Source organism: Microcebus murinus, chromosome 17 (assembly GCF_040939455.1).
Source record: "Microcebus murinus isolate Inina chromosome 17, M.murinus_Inina_mat1.0, whole genome shotgun sequence".
NCBI lineage: Eukaryota > Metazoa > Chordata > Mammalia > Primates > Cheirogaleidae > Microcebus > Microcebus murinus.
This window is the reverse complement of record NC_134120.1, coordinates 46856335-46879384: the sequence shown is the minus strand read 5'-3', so window position 1 is coordinate 46879384 and position 23050 is coordinate 46856335. Positions and strand designations below refer to the sequence as shown.

At 38.7% G+C, this 23050-nt stretch overlaps 1 protein-coding gene and 1 pseudogene across 3 annotated transcripts in view; one reads left to right on the top strand and one right to left on the bottom strand.

Moving 5' to 3' along the window:
• Nucleotides 1–19228, bottom strand: part of USP14 (ubiquitin specific peptidase 14) — a 47975-nt gene extending 28747 nt beyond the window's left edge. Inside the window, exons 1-5 of one of the 3 annotated variants that reach the window (XM_012746086.3) lie at nucleotides 18984–19228; nucleotides 15294–15439; nucleotides 12352–12384; nucleotides 2751–2855; nucleotides 600–703 (exon numbers count right to left, since the gene is read on the bottom strand). In XM_012746086.3, the coding sequence (XP_012601540.1) occupies nucleotides 600–703; nucleotides 2751–2855; nucleotides 12352–12384; nucleotides 15294–15439; nucleotides 18984–18999 (404 nt within the window). In that variant the 5' untranslated portion in view covers nucleotides 19000–19228. Of the gene's footprint in view, nucleotides 1–599; nucleotides 704–2750; nucleotides 2856–12351; nucleotides 12385–15293; nucleotides 15440–18703; nucleotides 18725–18983 lie in introns of those variants that run through there. The other 2 variants (XM_012746087.3, XM_012746088.2) reach the window with 2 other exon arrangements.
• LOC142861569 (large ribosomal subunit protein P1 pseudogene) lies at nucleotides 16570–16910 on the top strand (annotated as a pseudogene).
• Nucleotides 19229–23050: the final 3822 nt, after the last annotated feature.

Sequence of the window (23050 nt, the reverse complement as noted above, 5' to 3'; positions counted from 1 at the left end):
TTCCTCAAAATGTTAGAGTTATCATGTGACCAAGTAACCCACTCCTAGGTATATAACCCAGAAATGAAAACAATTTGTCCACACGAAAACATGAATTTTCACTTCACAGCAGCATTACTCGTAATAGCCAAAAAGTAAAAATAATCCAAACTTCAATCAAGCGAATGAACAAAATGTGGTATATCCATACAATGAAATATTATTCAGCCATAAGAAAGGAGTGAAGCAGTAACATGAATTATGAAAATATTACGCTAAGTGAAAGAAACCAGCAAAAACACCACACGTTATGATTCCATTTATATGAAATGCCTAGAAGGGGCAAATCTATAAGACAGAAAGTAAATAAATGTTTGACTAGGGCTGAAGGTAGGTCAAAGGGCACAGGAGCCATTACCAATGAGTATGTTCTAAAATTTGATCATGGTGAAGGTTGCACACCATGACTATTACAAAAACCATTCAATACTTTAAAACAGTGAACTGTATAATAAATGAATTATATCTCAATAAAGATGGTTTAAAAATGCAAAACAACACTACTCATTCAAATATGAACCTCTCTTACCCAAAGACGACTTATTTCTCTTTAATCTTACCTTTTAAGGGCATCTTTGAGTTCAGGCACAGAACGAATACATTGAACTGTAGCATTCATGTAACAAGTGTTACCAAGGTTTGTCAATCCACATGGTAATTCCATCTGGCCAAAAAAAAGGATTAAATCATTTTTTAAAAATGGCATGGCATATACAAATCACTAGGGTTCACACTTTGGATCAAGTACCAATTTATATTCTACCTTCATCCTAAAGTAACAATGTTTATTTCTCCCAATGAAAATTTTTACTTGCATCATGTTGGCACTCAAAGTTTTAGCTCCCTTCTTAAACACGGGCAAGGTGCAGTAGTTCACAACCGTAATCCTAGCATTTGGGAAGGCCAAGGCAGGACTACTGGAGATCAGGAGTTCAGGACCAGCCTAGGCAACGTAGCAAGACCCCATCTCTACAAAAAATTAAAACATCAGCCACACATGGTGGCACTTGTTTATATTCTCAGCTACTTGGGAGGCTGAGGCAGGAGGATCACTCCAGCCCAGGAGTTTGAAGTTGCAGTGACCTATGATCGTGTCACTGTACTCTAGGCCTGGGTGACAGAAACCCTATCTCATAAAAAAAATAAAATAATAAGAGAACCATCCTATCAGTCCTGGCTGTTTTGTAGGCTTGAGAACACAGTAGCAAAATATACATAGAAATACGTCAAAATAACAAAAACAAAAAAATAAGAAAATGAGTGGTACTATATAAATGCTAGGTTTTATTTTACTATTTATTTGTTTTGGAGGGGGAAGACAGTCTTGCTCTGTTGCCCAGGCTAGAGTGCCTTGTCAGCCTCGCTCATAGCAACCTCAAACACCTGGGCTCAAATGATCCTCCTGCCTCAGCCCCCCAAGTACCTGGGACTACAGGCAAGCACCACCATGCACCACTAATTTTTCTATTTTTAGTAGAGATGGAGTCTCATTCTTGCTCAGGCTGGTCTCGAACTCCTAACCTCAAGCAATCCTCCAGCCTCAGCCTCTCAGAATGCTAGGATTATAGGCGTGACCAATGGGGCCCAGCCAATGCTAAATTTAAAAATAAACAACATTTGAAACATGTTATGTTGGCCAGTTTCAAAACTAACTTTGCATTTAAATCAGGATAAAATATATGTATTTTCCACATGGAAAATTTTTAAGATTTTAAATACCCTGCATTTAAACTACTCTTTAATCCTGTTTGCTCATAAAATAACAAGTAAACACTTAAATAGTGATATCTGCCAAACACACATTTGTTAGAGAGATTAACTAACTTTATATTGTATGTATTACAACCCTCATCTGTTAAATAAGGTTATAATCCTTAACACATCGTAGAGTTATTAGGCTTAAGAGCACAAGCCCTGAATTATGAACTGTATATTTAATTAAGTTAAGCCTAATTCACTCGAAGTTTGAAAAGCAGTAATAATCAAAATGTATAATACCAAAAAACAATCTAATTTTACGAATTATCTGACTATTGGAGAACTCCCTTAAGCTAATTTCAAAGTAATAAAACTCTCATTTACTTAAAAATATCTTAATACTATAACTGGCTCTGTGAAAACATTTCAATGACCCCTACATGTTTGTTTTTTTTTTCCTTCTCTTCCCTTAACTACTTGACCTTTGAGTTGCTTCCCAGAAATGGTAGATTTTCTTCAGAACAAAGGAGTAGAGATTCCAAACACCTCTAGGCAGACTTCCTGAGGCCAAGGCTCAACATTCCTCACTAACCTACCCTAGGAACTAGACCCTTATTAATTTCCCCACAACCTGCCCCAAGCACTTAGACCCTTACTAATTGCAACACAATCTGCCAAAATGCACAAGAGGCCCTCCTTAATTTCCCCTCTTTAAAAAGCCGGATTCTCCATTAGCCAGAGAGAACCAGATTTGAGGCAGCTTCTTCACCTGTTATCCCCACAAGATGTCTTTCATATTTAAAAATTCCTTCCTTCCTCAGCAATCCTCACTGTCTCAATAATTGGACCTTTGCACAGCCAGAAACTGAACCTAGACCAAAACCCCCTTGCGGTTTCAATAACAATATTAGCAATTAAATCTCCGAAAACATTTAGATGCTACTGTCTAAAAGACATCTTAATAATTGTCCTCTGAAAAATACTGATCAAACATAAAATTTGGTATGTCTTACAGCAGATGCTAACTGTTCTTCTGTCATGTCTTCTACGAAGACAGTTTTAGCTGAGGGTTCTTCAGGAAGAGCATCTGCTGACCCCATCATTAGTACAGTCATTCCCTGTTTTTTAAAAAAAATAATTTCATGAAAATCCTTAAAAATAGATATTGTTTTATGTCCAGTGAAAGAAGCCAGACACAAAAGAACACATTACATGATTCTGTTTGCCAAAAAAGGTAAATCTACAGAAAGTATAGCAGTGGTTGCTTAAGGCTGGAGGTAAGAAGGAGGAGTAACTTTAAATGGGTGTGAGTTTCTTTCCTGGTAATGGAAATGTTCTAAAATTAGATTGCAGTGAAGGTTGCACAACTCTGTAAATATACTACTGAAGATCAGTGAATTATTAAAAAAATTAGTAAGTACTAGGTGGCTTGGGGCCAGGGGTCACCTGCCAATCTGCAAAGCAGCACAGGAAACTTGTGTGATGAAACTTCTAAATCTTGATTTTGGTGGTAGTTACAAGACTATATAAATTTACCCACATTCATCAAACTGTACACTAAACAGGTGAATTTTACTCTATATAAATTATACCTGGATCAGGCGTGGCAGCTCACACCTGTAATCCTAGCACTCTGGGAGGCCAAGGCAGGATGACTGCTTGAGCTCAGGACTTCAAGACGGCCATACCAAGAGCAAGATCTCTACCAAAAATAGAAAAGTAAGCCAGGCATCATGGCCCACGGCTGTTGTCCCAACTACTTGGGAGGCTGAGGCAAGAGGATAATTTGAGCCCAGGAATTTGAGGTTGCAGGGAGCTATGATGACGCCACAACACTCTACTAGAAGCAACAGAGAGAGACAGTCTCAAAAAAATAAATAAAAAATAAATTATACCTGAATGAACCTGAGGAAAAATAAATATTCCATTAAAAAAACTGAAAATGTTTATTTACAGTAATGGAGGGAAAGGAATTCCTCAAATGATCATTAACATTTAGTGGCATCATTTCTTCCCATTAACAAATGTAGATTAAAACTCTTAAACCCTCTGGCTAACTGAATTGACCCCTCTCGGCCAAGAGGACCCCAGAAACACCTTAAAATTGAATTCCCAGCCATGACAGGATGGGAGACATAAAGCATAATTACTTGCATATGATTTTCCTTCATAAATATTCCTAATGCCTCCTATAGCTTGTTGAGTATATATATTTGACTACTTTGCTCAGTATAAAATCCTGTTCCCTTTTGTCTCTTCTTTGAGGGATGTATGTCTCACTTCTGGACAGGGTTCTGCTACCCTTTTTGAGAAAGCTAGCTCATCTTTTTCCAAAGTATAAACCTCATTAATTATTTTTTTTAACACAAACTAACCACTAATAAGATTCTTTCCGTGAATGCCTACTGTGTAACAATTGTTCACATTTGAATACAAATATTTTCAGAGCACTGAAATTTGTTATTGGAAAACATCAAGCAAAAATTAGTTCAAAATATCCAATTTTATAATTCTATACATTAACCTAAGTAAACATTTATATTCAATACACTTGTAAAACACTCCATACAATAGAACAAGAAAAGACAGTATCATTCTAAATCTCATAATCTTAAAATACGAACATCTTATTATCTTAATATGTTAACTGGAAGATATGAACACACAAGACAAAGAAAAAGGTAGGGCCAGAAGTGGAGGTTCACAAAAAAAAAAAAGAAAAAGAAAAAAAAGACAAACAGGAAAGGAAAAACGGCAGCTAGAAGAGATAAAAAAAATGGCCAAATGATAATTAAAATTAGGAAATTAGTAAGGTCAACAAACTCCTACTTTTAAGAATACCTATACTGAAATCTAATAACCTTCATCTATCAGCTTTTATTTTTACATAGATATTTTATAAGATAATAGCAAAGCAGTATTAAGCCATCATTAAAGAATCTTTTTCCAAAGACAACTGATTCAGGAACCAAATATGTGAAGTAATAACCAGTTAGAAAACACAAAAGAAAAAAAGAAATACCAACAAATACCTGAGAGTAAATAAGAAATACATAAGACTTTAATAAGAAAACTATAAAGCTTTATTTAGGGATGGTAAAACAAAAAAGAACTGCTGAAGTTCATGAAGGACATGACAGGTTTGTAACTGGAAAAATTACTGTAAAGATATAAGTTATATATATTTAACAAAATCCCTTTATGAAACCTTACAATGAATGAAATGATTCATTCATGCAAATTTATAGTCATGACTATAGCTGAGAAAATTTCTGAAAAAGATGAATAAAGAGACCATTAGAAATGATTAAGGAAATAGATTATACAATGAAGAATATTGAAGAAAACTATAATTATATAGGAAAAAAATACTACCAATTCCTCACCTCATGCCACATCATAACCAAAATGAATTAAAGAGTAAAGATTTTTTAAATGTAAAAAATAAAATTATAAAACCATGTAAATAAATCAAAAAGTTTACAGTGATGTAAGATTTTCTAAAGTTGACATAAAATATGGAATAGACTGATGTTACTAGCTACATAAATCTTAAAAACTTCCATAAAACATTACTGCAATCAAAACTGAAAATGACAAACTAGAGAAAAAATTATACCATTGTATGCTAAGCACTCAAAAAACAAATCAGTAAGAAAAGGCAAACATACAATACAAAAATTGGCAAAGGAGATAGACAGAAACAAAAAAGGCTTATATTAATGAACTAGGTGTCTACCTTAAGAAGCTAGAAAAAGTAAAATTTAAAACTAAAGTGGGCCGGGCGCTGTGGCTCACGCCTGTAATCCTAGCTCTTGGGAGGCCGAGGCGGGCGGATTGCTCAAGGTCAGGAGTTCAAAACCAGCCTGAGCAAGAGCGAGACCCCGTCTCTACTATAAATAGAAAGAAACTAATTGGCCAACTGATATATATATAAAAAATTAGCTGGGCATGGTGGCGCATGCCTGTAGTCCCAGCTACTCGGGAGGCTGAGGCAGAAAGATCACTCGAGCCCAGGAGTTTGAGGTTGCTGTGAGCTAGGCTGACGCCACGGCACTCACTCTAGCCTGGACAACAAAGCGAGACTCTGTCTCAAAAAAAAAAAAAATAAAAAAAAAATAAAAACTAAAGTGAAGGCTGGTCCGAAGGTAGTGAGTTATCTCACATGATTGTTACAGATTAAACTCCTTGTTCTACTACTTTCCCCCCTCCTCACTATTGCACTTGACTAGTCTTAAAAAAAATTAAAACAAAAAATAAAATAAAGTGAAAAAGAAGAAATAAAGCAAAGAGGGAAAAAAATAAAGTCGTAAATGAATAAGCAAAAGTTAGTTCTTGGGGGTGGCTAGGAAGGGGGAAATCAATGAAACCAATAAACCTCTGGTTCATGAAACAATTCATCAAAAGATACAAATTACCAAAACTGATTCAAAAGAAAGTGTGACATCTGAATAAATCTACATTTTAATTAAAGACACTAAATTCTTAATTTAAAGTCCTCCCACAAATAAAACTCCAAGACCCAAAGGCTTCACTAGAGAATTCTAGGCAACATTAAAAAAAAATAAAAACACAAACTCTTTCAGAAAAGAGAGGATGCTTCCTAATTCATTTTAGAAGGCCAGCATTACACTGATAGCAAACCAGACTAACATACAAGAAAACTACAGGCCGGGCACTGTGGCTCACACCTATAATCCTAGCACTCTGGGAGGCCCAGGCGGGTGGATTGCTCCAGGTCAGGAATTCGAAACCAGCCTGAGCAAGAGCGAGACCCCCTGTCTCTACTATAAATAGAAAGAAATTAATTGGCCAACTAATATATATAGAAAAAATTAGCCGGGCATGGTGGCGCATGCCTGTAGTCCCAGCTACTCGGGAGGCTAAGGCAGCAGGATAGCTTAAGCCCAGGAGTTTGAGGTTGCTGTGAGCTAGGCTGACACCACAGCACTCACTCTAGCCTGGGGAACAAGTGAGACACTGTCTCAAAAAAAAAAAAAAAAAAGAAAAGAAAAGAAAAAGAAAACTACAAATTAATGTCTCTTACGAAAATAGACAAAAATCCTTAACATTAGCAAATAGAATCTAGCAATACATAAAAAGGATAAAACATGGCCGGGCGTGGTGGCTCACGCCTGTAGTCCTAGCTCTCTGGGAGGCCGAGGCGGGCGGATTGCTCGAGTTCAGGAGTTCAAAACCAGCCTGAGCAAGAGCGAGACCCCGTCTCTACTATAAATGGAAAGAAATTAATTGGCCAACTAAAAATATATACAAAAAAAAAAAAAAAATTAGCCGGGCATGGTGGCGCATGCCTGTAGTCCCAGCTACTCGGGAGGCTGAGGCAGGAGGATCGCTTGAGCCCAGGAGTCTGAGGTTGCTGTGAGCTAGGCTGACGCCACGGCACTCACTCTAGCCTGGGCAACAAAGCAATACTCTGTCTCAAAAAAAAAAAAAAAAAAAAGGATAAAACATAATGACCAAAGTGAGGTTTGTCCCAAAAATATAAGGTTCATTTAATATTCAAAACAGTCAATGTACTATACCATGTTAACAGGTTAAAGGAGAGAAAAAAGTGATCATTTCAAAACATACAGAAAAAGCATTTGACAAAATTCAACTCCCATTCATTGTAAAAATTCTCAAACTACAAATAGATCTTCCTCACCCTGATGATGACTATACACAAAATGCCTCCAGTCATGACTTGGAAGGTTTTCCTCTAAGATCAGGAAAAAGGCAACGATGTCCACTATCAACCTTTGCTACTCAGCATTGTGTTGAAAGTCCTAACCAGTGCAATAAAACATGAAAAAAGGAGAAATTAAAAACAGAGATTGAAAAGGAAGAAATAAAAGTCTTTATTTGCAGATGACATGTATACCTACAATATCCTATAAAATACGTGAAATCAGCAAAGTCACAGAATACAAAGTCAATATACAAAAAAAAAAATCAATTCTATTGCTATATACTAATAATTTAAAAATGACATCTGAAAAGTGTCACTTATGTCTCCATCTTTCTCTCTCTTTCTCTCTCTCTCTCTCACACACACGGAATACTACTGAGTCATAAAAAGGATAAAATAATGTCCTTTGCAGCAACTTGGATAGAACTGGAGGCAATTACCCTAAGTGAAGTAACTCAGGAACAGAAAAACAATACTGCATGTTCTCACTTGTAAGTGGAAGCTAAACAATGGGTATGTATAGCCAAACAGAGCAGAATAACAGACACTGAAGACTCCAAAAGATGCGAGGGTAGGAAGCTAAAGGATGAAAAATTACCTATTTAGTACAATGTGCAATGTTTGGGTGAGGGGTACACTAAAAGCAGACTTCACGACTACGTAATATATCCATATAACAAAACTGCACCTGTACCCCCTAAATTTATAAAAATTTACAAGTTTTTAAAAATATAATTTATAATATCAAAAATGTAAGATACATAATATATTAATAGTTAACAAAATATGCATAAGACCCCACATTGAATATCATGAGAAATTTTATGTAGGTATACCATGTTTGTGGATTAGAAGACAAAAATATTAAGATGACCCAGATTGACATAGATTTGATGAAATTCCAATCAAAATCCCAGGCTCTTTTGAGGAAAATGAGCTGAATCTAAAATGTGCAATACACATGCAAAGCCAACACAGTTTTGAAAAAGAAGAAAATCTGGAGGACTTATGCTACCTGATTTCAAGGCCTAAATCATCACACAGAGTAACTGGGCAGGATGGCACATGCCTTAGTCTCAGATACTTGGGATGATGAGGCAAGAGGATTGCTTGAGCCCAGGAATTCAAAGCCAGGCTGGGCAACATAGCAAGACCCCGTCTCAATAAAATAAAAAATAAAAAAACAGTAAGGAACACGTATTGGTGTAAAGGTACACATACAAATTAATAGAAGAAAACAGAATCCTAATACAGACCCACAGGTACATAGTCAACTGCTTTTCAACAAAGATGCTGAGGTAAAATGGGTAAGAATAGTCTTTTCAACAAATGGTGCTTACACAACTGAATATTCATGTGAAAAAAATAAATCTCAACCATTACTTTACAACAAACACAAAAATTTACTCAAAAAAGATGACATGATTGCATGTAAAAGCTAAAATTTATAAAAATGTTAAAAGAAAACAAAAAACACGCCTGTAATCCTAGCACTCTGGGAGGATCGCTTAAGGTCAGGAGTTCGAAACCAGCCTGAGCAAGAGCGACACCCCATCTGTACTAATAGAAAGAAATTAATTGGCCAACTAAAAGTATACAGAAAAAATTAGCCGGGCATAGTGAGGCATGCCTGTAGTCCCAGCTACTAGGGAGGCTGAGGCAGAAGTATTGCTTGAGCCTAGGCGTTAGAGGTTGCTGTGAGCTAGGCTGACACTACAGCACTATAGCCCAGGCAACAGAGTAAGACTGCCTCAAAAAAAAAAAAAAAAAAACACAAAAAGAAAGAAAGAAAGAAAAGAAACGAAACGAAACGAAACCACTTTCTATGCTCAACCGTAAGAAGCAACTCTTCATCTCTTCAAGTTTGATCATGAGACTGCAGCAATTCGATCCCATCTTCAAACTCCAGTTCTAATTCTAGTCCTAGTTAGTCCCACCACATCTGCAGTTGCATCCTCAAGTCTTGAACCCCACAAAGTCATCCAGGAGGGTTGGAATCAACTTCTTTAAACTCCTATTAATGTTGATAATTTGACCTCTTCCCATGAATGTTCCTAATGGCATCTAGAATGGTGAATCTTTTCTGGAAGGTTTCTAGTTTACTTTGTCCAAACTCTTTAAGGAATCACTATTTATGGCAGCTATAACCTAACAAAATTTATCTTTTAAATAGTAAGACTTGAGAGTTGAAATTACTCCTTGATCCGTAGGCTACAGAAGGATGTTGTGTTAGCAGCATGAAAACATTCATCTCCTTGTACATCTCCATCAGAGCTCTTGGGTGACCAGGCGCATTGTCCATGACCAGGTAACACATGGAAAGGAATCTATTTTTTCTGAGCAGTAGGTCTCAACAGAAGGCTTAAAATATTCAGTAAAATAGGCTATAAACAGATATGCTGTCATCTAGGCTTTGTTATTCCATTTATAGAATACAGGCAGAGCATATTTAGCATAATTCTTACTATTTTCAGAATAGTAAGTACTGACTTCAACTTAAAGTCACCAGATACATCAGCCACTGACTTCACTCTAGCTATTTATGTCCTAGTTGGCATTTTCTTCCAATAAATGGCTTTTTTCTACATTACAAATAAGGGTAGCCACCTTCATCAATGATCTTAGCTAGATCTTCTCAACAATTGGCTGAAGCTTCTTTATTAGAACTTCCTGCTTCATCTTGTACTTTCATGTTATGGAGGTGGCTTCCTCCTTAAACCTCAGAAACCAACCTCTGCTAGCTTTCCACTTTTCTTCTGCAGCTTCCTCGCCTCTCCCAGCCTTCATAGAATGGGAGAGAGTTAGGGCTTGCTCTGGAGTAGGCTTTGGCTAAAGGGAATGCTGTGGCTGGTTTGATCTATCCAGACCACTCAAAGTCTCTCCATATCAGCATTAAGGCGGTTTTGCCTTATCATTCATGTGTTCACTGAAGTAGCACTTTTAATTTCCTTCAAGAACATTTTCTTTGCCTTTATGACTTGGATAACTGGCACAGGAGTTCTAGCTTTCAGCCTATCCCAGCTTTCAACAGGCTTCCTCACTAAGCTTAATCATTTCCAGCTTTTAATTAAAAGTGAGAGACATGCAACTCTTCCTTTAACTTCAACACTCAGAGGTTGTCATACGGTTATTAATTGGCCTAATTTCAATACTGTTGTGTCTCAGAAAACAGGGAGGCCCAATGTGAGGGAGAGAGATGGGGGAATGGTCAGTCAATTGATTCAGAACACATCGACATTTATTAAGTTGGCCATTTTATATAGGCACGATTCATGATGCCCCAAAACAATTATAATAGTAACTTCCAAAAAAAAAAATCACTGATTACAGAACACCACAGCAGATATAATAATGTAAAGGTTTGAAATATTGCAAGAATTACCGAAATGTCACACAGACATGAAGTTAAGCACATGCTATTTGAAAAATGGCACCAACACACTTGTTCAAAGCACAGTTGCCACTAACCTTCAATGTGTAAAAAACGCAGTATCTGTGAAACACAATAAAGCAGTGTGCAATAAACCAAGGTATGCCTATATAGGAAACTTGGGGGTCAATCATAATTTTTAAGCGTGCAAAGAGGCCAGGCAAGGTGGTTCACACATGTAATCCCAGCACTTTGGGAAGCCTTGGCAGGAGGATCATTCAAGGAGTTCTAGACCAGCCTAGGCAACATAGCAAGGCTCCGTCTCTATAAAAAAAATTAGCTGGGTATGGTCTCAGCTTCTCAGGAAACGTAGGCAAGAGGATCGCTTGAGCACAGTAATTCCAGGTTACAGTGAGTTATAATCAGGCTACCTCACTCTAGCCTAGCCTGGGCAATAGTATGAGACTGTCTCTAAAAAAATAAAACAGAAATAAAATTTGAAAACCATTAAGACTAACCACATTACCAAAAGAAAAAAGAAAAATCATATGATCATTTTAACAAGTCACAAAAAAGCACTTAAAAATTCAACAGCTTTTCATAATTTTACATCTTAGTGAACTAGGAAAAGATAAAATGTCCACTCTCACCACTTTCTATTCAATACTGTATTAGAAATCTTATCAAAGTGTTAGGCAAGAAAAATAAATTAGAAGTCATTTGTCTATCAATTATGCTTTAATGAAGCTTAAAAAAATAGAAGTCATAAAAATTGGAGAAGATTGTCATTATTTGCATATATTAATAACATGCTTACGTACACAGAAAACCCAATGGAATCTATCAAAAAAACTACTACAACCAGTAAGTGAATTAATTGCAAGGTCACAGGATGAAAATAAACTTAGAAAAATCAATTGCATTTTTATATTCTAGCCATAAACACTAGAAAACAAATTTTTTTCATATTATTTTCAAAAGCAAAGAAACTAAGTTCCAAGAATCTAACAAAAAAGAGCTCTATACTGAAAAATTATAACTCTGCTAAAAGAAAATAGAGAACTAAATAAGTAGGAAGTATACCATATTAAGGATTTTAATACTCAATATTGTTAAGCTATTCACTCTCCCTAAACTGAGCTGCATATGCAAAGTAATCTGAAACAAAATCTACCAAGAATCAATTTGTAGAAATTGACAGCCTTACTCTAAACTTGCAAGTAAATGTGAAGGACATAAAATATTCTTTAAATAGAAGACAAAGTTGGAGAAATAACATATGCTATCTTATTTCAAGACTTATGATAAAGCTTTAGTATTCAAGACCATTTGGTACTAATATAACTTTAATCAACTAGATTAATGAAACTAAAGCCTCAAAATAGACCTACAATTGATTTTCAAGAAAGACCCCCAATACAAGTCAATAGGAAAAGAAAACCATTTTCAACAATGGTGCCAGAACAACTGAATACACATATGAAAACACAGTCACTTGGAATTTATTTTGGTATAATTAGGTTACTGCAATCTAATAAGTGTTCATAATACTTACATTTTTTATTTTGATGTTTCCCCAATCATCATCCTGTTTCAAACACAAACAAAAAACATTAAACCACCTCTGCACAATTTGAATATAATCTAATAATCAATTTTAAGCTACTTCAAAATGGAATAAAATTTATTCTGCATGTAGATTTTATTTAAAATTACTATCCAAAAAAATTTTTTTAAACACATGCAGTCCTAAAGCCAGTGTGTATAACAACTGCTTAAACTACATAAGGTAACACAATCTAAAAGACAGTAAATTTGGCAGCACCAAGTACTAAACGGTGCTTACAGGATATAAAACATTTTCAGCAAGTATGAAAAAATACTTGATTGATGACAAATGACAGATCCTGTTTTTTGCATGTTTGGAACCGGCAAAGCTACTCTGTTTCCCCGAAAATAAGACCTACCCATTAAACAAGCCCTAGCAGGATTTCTAAGCATTTGGGCAATACAAGCCCTACCCCGAAAATAAGACCCAGTGATGGGCGTGGCTACGCAGCATATCTGCACAACCCATGCATTTTATCTCAGAGCGGTAAAGAAGATGAGTAGTCCTTCTCATCTGCCCCATGAGAGCTCTATTGCTCAACATGAGAGATTGGGGCCAATGGTCCTAAAGGAAATAGAGCTGCAAGAAATTCAGGATGGAATTTGGGGTTTGGAGAGTTATGATGTTCCAGAAGACAAAGACTTAACTTGTTTGAATAAACGTAGATTGTTTGTTGTACCATACTTAAAAAAAAATAACACATCCCCTGAAAATAAGCCCTAGGGTGTCTTCTTGAAGAAAAATATAAGACCCTGTCTTATTTTTGAGGAAACACGGCAACTAGCTTATATGACAAGAATGAAGAGGAACTTGTGAAATAAAGTCTACATAATTTGGGTGACTATATAATTTATCATCCAAACCAGGAGACTCTTGAAAATGCAAGTGCTATTAAAAATTATACCAGACTCAAGAATGCAAGTACTATTAAATTATACCAGAAGAATAAATCAGGCTTCTAAAAGCAAACTCTTAATATTTGCATGTCCACAAATGTTTCTCAAGTTCTAAGTTTCACACCTATGAAGCAATTAACAAAACTTTCATTCGGTATGTTGAATAAAAATCAAGATTTTTTTTTTTTTTTTTTTTTTTACATGCCATGACTGATCCACAGATATTTGAACTTACTACTGCTAAGCCCTTCCCTTCACAGGATAAAGTCAGTTCCATGTTACTCCTTTTTACAGAGGGTACCAGGTATTCAATGTGCTTCTCTCCCCTTCAATGATACCACTAATTTTCTCTTTGAACACTCTGCTTTAAAGTCAAACAGTAACTTCCTAATGGCCCCTCTCAAAGGGCTATTACTGCTAATCATAAGGAATGATAAATATAAATGCCCCCTCAAATCACTTATCCAAGGTTACACAAAGCTGGAAATTGAACCCAGATCTGTTTGATTTGTAAATGACATGCTCTTTTGGTGCCTCACTATTTTGCTTAAACCTCTCTGGTGTTCAGTTTCCTCATTTATAAATATGGATAACACATATAGTTGAGAATTAAATAAAATATATGAAAAGCATGGCACAGAATAAGTACTCAATAAATGCTAACTATTAGCAGTCATAGTTTCATTTAATTAGCATTTTTCCAAAATTCTCAACAGTACCCTAGTACATAGTTCAGTACAAATTAGGTTGTGAAGTTCACTAAAGGCTGAAGGCTCATACTGTGGGGGTAAACAAAGTTTTTTCACTAAGGTGTTTGACTGCCCAGCAGACAGGGGTAGCCAGTCCTTGTCTCTAAAATTAACTACAGCTCTTTAACATTTCCTATTTAAAAAGATATTTTTTTCAAGGGTTAAACTATATTATATAGTATTATAAACAATAATAGAGAAAATATCTTCTCATCTTTCTATGGCCCTTCATCAGTGATGCTGATGAGCATGGACTCTTAACTACAGTCTGTGTGATCGTTCCAAAGGAAGTAAAATTTGTTAAAAAGAATTAGGTTCCAGCCGGGCGCGGTGGCTCATGGTTAGAAGTTCGAAACCAGCCTGAGCAAGAGTGAGACTCATCTCTACTAAAAATAGAAGCAAATTAACTGGCCAACTAAAAATATATAGAAAAAAATTAGCCGGGCATGGTGGCACATGCCTATAGTCTTAGCTACTCAGGAGGCTGAGGCAGAAGGATTGCTTGAGCCCAGGAGTTTGAGGTTGCTGTGAGCTAGGCTGACGCCACGACACTCTAGCCCGGGCAACACAGTGAGACTCTGTCTCAAAAAAAAAAAATTAGGTTCCCTCTATTTTTAAACAAAAAATTTTTCCCATCTCCAGGTAGGAGTTAGAATGTTAGATAATGATTACCCTTAAGAGAACTTAAGGTTATCTTCTTTAATGGGCAGGATGCAATAAAGACAAATGGAAAAAATTAAGTTATCCAGTACTCTAGAACCAGGGCTTTGGCAGTGCATGTACAAAAAATACATTCTGTAAGTAGTTTTTTTAAAAAAACAAGTCTACTTGTTTCATATTTTTAAACAAACAAAATTTTCCACCCTTTAACAGAAAAGCACTAAGGAAATACAAATAGATTTTATATTAGTTTTTTAAAAATATTTTTAATACATCTTTATAGGAAAAAAATTCAACATATACAGATAATTGTAAAATGTCCCCCTTCCCTGACTCCCAGAGGTATCCACTGATACCGCACATTTTAAAATAAAATTTGAAATGATGCTTTTATAATATTGTAGTGTTTTAAAATGACAATGTTCCTCCCTTACACTAACATGAATAAGATAGTTTTAATCCCACAGACTACATACTCTCATCATATAAAAAATACCTTAAATACATTAACACTAAACACATTATCTGGTGTCAATTCACCAATAATATAACCTATATAATGAAAATTTGGGCTAAATTTTACCTTTAATGTTCCTCCTTTCACCATAACTTTCTGTCTGGCCGGCTGGACTCCAGTCAGTGCAAAAAGCTGAGCCTTGAACACCATTGGAGGTTCATCAGTATTTAATTCTACACCTTCAAATTTCTCCTTTCCCCATTTTACAGTAACTGCAAACAAAACCACAATTTATTTTCATTTACAAAGTAATTTAAAATTTAGAGGACATTTAGAGCTTCAGTCCCCAAACCCTGGAGCCAAGGCCCAGTACCAATCCACCACCTATTAGGAAACGGGCTCTTGCATCACCCCATGAGCTGTGCACCACCCTCCCCCGACCCATCACACCCCACCCTACCTCACCCCCAGTCCCTAGAAAAATTGCCTTCCATGAACCCGCTCCCTAGTGCCAAAAAGGTTGGGGACCAGTGCTTAGAGGAAAACCTATTTAGGCTAGTTCTTAACAGTCAAAGTGTGTCATTCATCTTCTTATGCCCATAATACCTACCTAATCAAGGATGACATGCACATAGTATGCCCTGAATAAAATTCTACTGGATCTAACTTCTCTCATTTGATAAATAAGGAAATTAAGACTTAAGAAAAGTTGATTAATTTGCTAATGTTACAAAACTGGTTAGTAAACATCCGTCTCCTGAAACTTACTCCAACAATCTCTGCACAATGACTATTACGCTGAAAATACATCCGAGAATGCGGTTCACATCCCTCATAATGTGGTTAATTAAAGAATCATTCAAATCAGTACATGCTATTGGAAGAGGAGCAAGGGAGAAAAGTTAGAAACACTTTAAGAGAAGACAAAAATTCTTGGGAGGGCCAAGCATAGTGGCTCACACCTGTAATCCTAGCATTTTGGGAGGCTGAGGTGGGAGGATTGTTTGAGGCCAGGAGTTCAAGATCAGTCCCGGCAAAATAATGAGACCCTGTCTCTACAAAAATTTTTAAATTAAAAATTCTTGAGAAAATAAACAGGTTAAGAAATAGATTCTATAAGCTTAGACATGAAATCTTTAAAAAAAAAAAATAGATTCTGAAGAAGAAGAAAGTTATGGGAGAATTACAAAGTGTCATTCCTGAGCAAAAGGTCCTCAAACATTAAGAAAAATCTAAAGAGATACATAAATCATTAAAAAACATAGAAATCCACCCTTTCCTTAGTTGCCACCAAGGTGCTCCATCCTTCTGAGGAAGCAAAGGCCACAATGGGGTAAGGCTCTCAGTTAATCAGGCGACTAGTCCCACACCCAACAGCGCAAGCACCAAGCTCACCCAGGCTATGGCCTCTGTCTCTGAGCTCGGCTGCATCTACTTGGCTCTCACTCTGCACCAGGGTGAGCTGACCATAAAAGAGGTTAAGATCAATGCCCTCATTAAAACAGCTGGTGTAAATGTTGAAACCTTTTGGCCTGGCTTGTTTGCAAAGACCCTAGCCAATGTCAAGATCAGGGGCCTCATCTGCAATGCAGGGGCTGGTGGACCTGCTCCAACAGCTGGTCCTGCACCAGGAGGAGGTCCTGCCCCTTCCACTGCTGCTGCCCCAGCTGAGGAGAAGAAAGTGGAAGCAAAGAAAGAATCTGAGGAGTCTCATGACGACATGGCTTTGGTCTTTTTGACTAAATCTCTTTTACAACATGTTCAATAAAAAGTTGAACTCTTAAAAATATATATATATAGAAATCCTACTACACAGCCATTAGGATAGCTATTGTAAAAAAAATTAACAGAAAATAACAAGTGGTGACGAAGATGTAAACAAATTGGAACTCTTGTATACTGCTGGTGGGAATGTAAAATGGTACAGCCACTGTGGAAAACAGTGTGGTATTTCCTCAAAAAATTAAACACAGAATTACCATATAATCCAGTAACTCCATTTCTGGGTATATACACTGAAGAACTGAAAGCGCAGATTCAAACAGGTATTTGTACACCCACATTCATAGCAGCATTAATCACAACAGCCAAGTGTCCACCAGCAGATGAATGGATAAACAAAATGTGGTATCTACAGAAAATGGAATATTATTCAGTCTGCCTTAAAAAGGAAAGAAATTCTTACACATGCTACAAATGGATGAATCATGGAGACATGCTGAGTGAAAAATAAGCCAGTCACAAAAGGACAAATACTGTATGATTCCACTTATGAGGTACCAAGGGTCATCAAATTCATAGAGACAAAGGAGAATACTGGTTGCCAGGGGCTAGAGAGAGATGGAAATGGAGCGTTTTTGCTTAATGGGTACAGAGCTTCAGTTTGGGAATGTGAAATTGAAGGTGGATGGTAGTGATGGTTGCACAATGTGAATGTACTTAATGGAGTGGTCCCCAACCTTTGTGGCACCAGGGACCTGTTTCATGGAAGACAATTTTTCCACTGAGGAAAACTTAGGAAATAGTACCTACAATGTTCTCTTCATTTTAATATAGGGCTTTTTGTTAACCGTGACAATACAGATTCTCAATGTGGAGATATCAAGGGAAGGAACCTTAGAAATCCACTTCAATTCCCTCCTTTTACGGGAGGAGGAAAAGATCTAAGATTTAAGATAAAACTCAATTTTGAAGATAAAACTTTGGTGACTGCTGGCATTTTTGAGGGAACAGAGAGGGGTTGGTTTTGTTGTATGTCTGAGAACCTACTAGTGTGTTTAAGTATTAGCATACAACCTTATTTATCGCCATTGCTTATTAATATTCCCTAAATTCTATACTGCATAAATGGAATATTTCAAAAACCATTCTGCTGTTAACTGCTATGGTTTTAGCATGGAGTGGGCAATCATTATTAAAGAATTTGATTCAACATTCTAGACCATCAAGAATCCACCATAAGATTAAACATTACTCTTGATTCATACTCTTCTTTGAAAATGCTAAGTCTTCAATAAAGGAATTGTGATAAAGAGTCAGGGATTGTCAATGAATCACACACAACCATAACCAATGGGAGGCACCGCACACGTTTTAGGTGCCATTTTGGATAAGACTAGAAAATAGCAAGGTCCATTAAATAAAAAGATGTGATCCCTTGGACTGCCATCAGGCAAACAACCCCCGCCAAACGCCAATCAAGAAGAAATGACGTCCGTGGATATCTGCATTCATCTACCTCTCAAAGCTAGCACTTCGCTTCGGATACAGAAATCCAATTCAATGTTTCAGGAAACCAAAACGAAGCAAAAAGAAAGGTTCGCAATCTGCCTCGGGAAACTGGTACAAATGGGGCGATCGAGCCCAAGGCAGTAAGCGAAGGGCAGCTGCGGAGGGCAACCCCAGGAACAAGAAGGCTAACCTAACGTCCCGGGTCCCTCCCCGACGCCACTCTTTCCCTGCTCCCTTCCACAGCCACCACTGAGAAGCCCAAAGGAACCGCGCTGCGGGTCCCCGCGCCCTGGACACACCCTCACCTCTCGTGGCACACTAGGACAGCGTCAGAAACTATTCTGCAGAGTCACGACCTCCAGATGCTTCCCATCTCCGCTCCCGCTCCCGCCCCGCCCCGGCGGCCCAGGGGGACGGCGCCCCCACGCGTCGCAGGGCCCTGACCCAGAAAGGAGAGAGAAGGTGCCGGGGTTGTCTCCACCCGCGGCCCCCCGCGCACCGCGGCCGGTGCCCGCCTTTGCGGGCCGGGCCTACGCGGAGGCCTAGCGTCGCCGCGAGAGGCGCGCGGGGCGAGGAGGGGCTCACCGGAGTACAGCGGCATGGCGGGGCGCGGACGGAGGCGGCGGCGCGGGAGGGCTGGGCCCGGAGAGGGCGGCGAAGGGAAGGGCACCAGAAGAAACTGTGGCGGCGGCCGAGGCGGAGACCCGGGGCTGGCGGCGGCTTCGGTGCGACTACAGTCTCATTCAAACCGGCCACTGGCGATGACGCAGCAATACGCAGTTCGTCCGCGGAGCCACGGGCGACAGGAGGGAGGAGGCGTGGCGCCGAGGGCCGGGGCGGGGCGAGGGGAGGGAGGCGGGGCGGAGCGGGGCTGCAGCTGCAGGTGCGCGCTTGCGCAGTGGTGCTTGCCGCGCTGCGCCAACTGGCCGCGTGGTGCTGGCCCGCCCCACCCAGGCGCAAAGTGAGTGGGGACCTGGTAGCCCTCCTTGCTGTTCTTTTGTAGAAAACGTGATGTCCCCATTTTTTCAAAACAGTGGATCAGTACTACTAAAGATTTTTTGTTCTTGTTAATGTACCCAGTAGAAGAGCTGAGAGTTGAGAGACCTTGCTCTCTATTTAAAATGTTTTGAGGCCGGGCGCGGTGGCTCACGCCTGTAATCCTAGCACTCTGGGAGGCCGAGGCGAGCGGATTGCTCGAGGTCAGGAGTTCGAAACCAGCCTGAGCAAGAGCGAGACTTCGTCTCTACTATAAATAGAAAGAAATTAATTGGCCAACTGATATATATATATAGAAAAAAATTAGCTGGGCATGGTGGCGCATGCCTGTGGTCCCAGCTACTCGGGAGGCTGAGGCAGGAGGATTGCTTGAGCCCAGGAGTTTGAGGTTGCTGTGAGCTAGGCTGACGCCATGGCACTCACTCTAGCCTGGGCAACAAAGTGAGACTCTGTCTCAAAATAAATAAATAAATAAAATGTTTTGAGAAGATTAAAATGTATTGAGCACTGCGACTGTAAGTGAATAATATTAGTGGTAATATAGTTAGACCTGTTTGGAATCCCGCTGTTACTGTCTGGCTCTTGCAAGCATCAGTTGCCTTATTTATACAGATATGCTAGTTTTATTGCACTTCACAGATACTGCGTTTTTAAAAACGACAAATTGAAGGTCTGTGGCAATTTGCGTGAAACAAGTTCATCTGTGTCATTTTTCTAGAAGTGTGTGCTAACTTCATGTCTGTGTGTCACATTTTGGTAATTATCACAGTAGTTCCAACTTTTTCAGCATTATGTTATGGTGTTCTGTGACCAGTGATCTTCACTTTACTATTGTAATTGTTTTGGGGTCCCATGAACTTTGTGCATGCAAGACAGTGAACTTCATGGATAAGTGTATGTTCTGACTGCTCCACCAACTACTGGCCATTGCCCCAACTCTCTCCCTCTCTCAGGCAACCCTATTTCCTGACACACAACAATATTGAAATTAGGCCAATTAATAACACTACAATGTCCTCTAAGCGTTCAAGTGAAAGGAAGAGTTGCATGTCTCTCACTTTCAATCAAAAGCTAGAAATGATTAAGCTTAATGAGGAAGGCACTAAAAAGCTAGAATAGGCCAAAAGGTACACCTCTTGCACCAAACAGCCAAGTTGTGAAGGCAAAGAAAAAGTTCTTGAAGGAAATTAAAAGTGCTACTCTAGTGAACATACAGATGATAAGAAAGAAAAACAGCCTTACTACTGATAAGGAGAAAGTCTGAGTGGTCTGGACAGATCAAACCAGCCACAACACTCGCTTCAGCCAAAGCCTACTCCAGGGCAAGGCCCTAACTCTCTCCCATTCTCTGGAGGCTGGGAGAGGCGAGGAAGCTGCAGAAGAAAAGTTGAAAGTTAGCAGAGGTTGGCTCATGAGGTTTAAGGAAAGAAGCCACCTCCATAACATGAAAGTACAAGATGAAGCAGCAAGTGCTGATATAGAAGCTTCGGCCAATTACCAAGAAGATCTAATTAAGATCATTCATGAAGGTGGTTACACTTATTTGTAATATAGACAAAAGTCATTTATTGGAAGAAGATGCCAACAAGGACTATAATAGCTAGAGAAAAGTCAGTGGCTGGCTTCAAAGGACGGGCTAACTCTCTTTTTAGGGGTTGATGCAGCTGGTGACTTTAAGTTGAAGTCAGTGCTCACTTAGTATTCTGGAAATCCTAGGGCCCTTAAGAATTATGCTAAATATGCTCTGCCTGTACTCTACAAATGGAATAACAAAGCCTAGATAACAGCATATCTGTTTGTAGCATGTTTTACTGAATATTGTAAGCCCTATCTTGAGACCTGCACAGAAAAAATAGATTCCTTTCAAAATGTTAGTGCTTGTGGACAATGCACCTGGTCACCCAAGAACTCTGATGGAGATATACAAGGAGATAAATGTTTTCATGCTGCTAACACAAAATCCATTCTGTAGCCTACTGATCAAGGAGTAATTTCAACTCTCAAGTCTTATTTAAGAGAGAAATGTCAAGTTATAGCTGCCATAAACAGTGATTCCTGAAGAATTTGGACTAAGTAAACTAGAAACCTTCCAGAAAAGATTCACCATTCTAGATGCCATTAGGAACATTCACGGCCGGGCGCGGTGGTGCATGCCTGTAATCCTAGCATTCTGGGAGGCTGAGGCGGGAGGATCGCTTAAGGTCAGGAGTTCGAAACTAGCCTGAGCAAGAGCGAGACCCGTCTCTACTATAAATAGAAAGAAATTAATTGGCCAACTAATATATAGAGAAAAATTTAGCTGGGCATGGTGGCGCATGCCTGTAGTCCCAGCTACTTGGGAGGCTGAGGCAGGAGGATCGCTTCAGCCCAGGAGATTGAGGTTGCTGTGAGCTAGGCTGACACCACAGCACTCACTCTAGCCTGGGGCAACAAAGTGATACTCTGACTCAAAAATAAATAAATGGGCCGGGCGCGGTGGCTCACGCCTGTAATCCTAGCTCTCTGGGAGGCCGAGGCGGGCGGATTGCTCGAGGTCGGGAGTTCAAAACCAGCCTGAGCAAGAGCGAGACCCCGTCTCTACTATAAATAGAAAGAAACTAATTGGCCAACTAATATATATAGAAAAAAATTAGCCGGGCATGGTGGCGCATGCCTGTAGTCCCAGCTACTTGGGAGGCTGAGACAGAAGGATCGCTTGAGCCCAGGAGTCTGAGGTTGCTGTGAGCTAGGCTGACGCCACGGCACTCACTCTAGCCTAGGCAACAAAGTGAGACTCTGTCTCAAAAAAATAAATAAATAAATATAAATATATATAATATAATATAATTATATAATATACAATATATATAATATAATTATAATATATATAATATAAATATATATATTTCTATATATATAGAAAGAGAGAGAAAAAAAAAATTAGCCGGGCATGGTGGCGCATGCCTGTAGTCCCAAGTATTTGGGAGGTTGAGGCAGAAGGATTGCTTGAGCCCAGGAGTTTGAGGTTGCTGTGAGCTAGGCTGATGCCACGGCACTCTAGCCTGGGAATAGAGACTGTCTCAAAATAAAAAAATAAAAATTCATGGGAGAAGGTCATTAACAGGAGTTTAAAGAAGTTGATTCCAACCCTTCTGGATGACTTTGTGGGGTTCAAGACTGAAGGACTCAACTGCAGATGTGGTGGGACTAGCTAGGACTAGAATTAGAAGTGGAACCTAAAGATGGGACTGAATTGTTACAGCCTCATGATCAAAATTGAAGACATGAGGAGTTGCTTCTTATGGATGAGCAAAGAAAGTGGTTTCTTGAGCTGGAGTCCACTCCTGAAGATGCTCTGAGCATTGTTGACATGACAGCAAAGGAGTTAGACTATTACATAAAGTTAATTGATAAAGCAGCAGGTGGCAGGTGTTGAGAGAATGGACCCCAGTTTTGAAAGAGCTTCCACTGTGAGTAAAATGTGGTCAAATAGCTTCACGTGCTACAGAGAAATCTTTTGTGAAAGGAAGAGTCAATCAATGTGGAAAACTTCATTGTGATCTTATTTAATGAAATTTCCACAGCCACTCCAGCCTTCAGCAACCACTACCATCATCAGCCAGCAGCCATCAACATCAAGGCAAAACCTTCCACCAGCAAAAAGATTACAAGTCTCC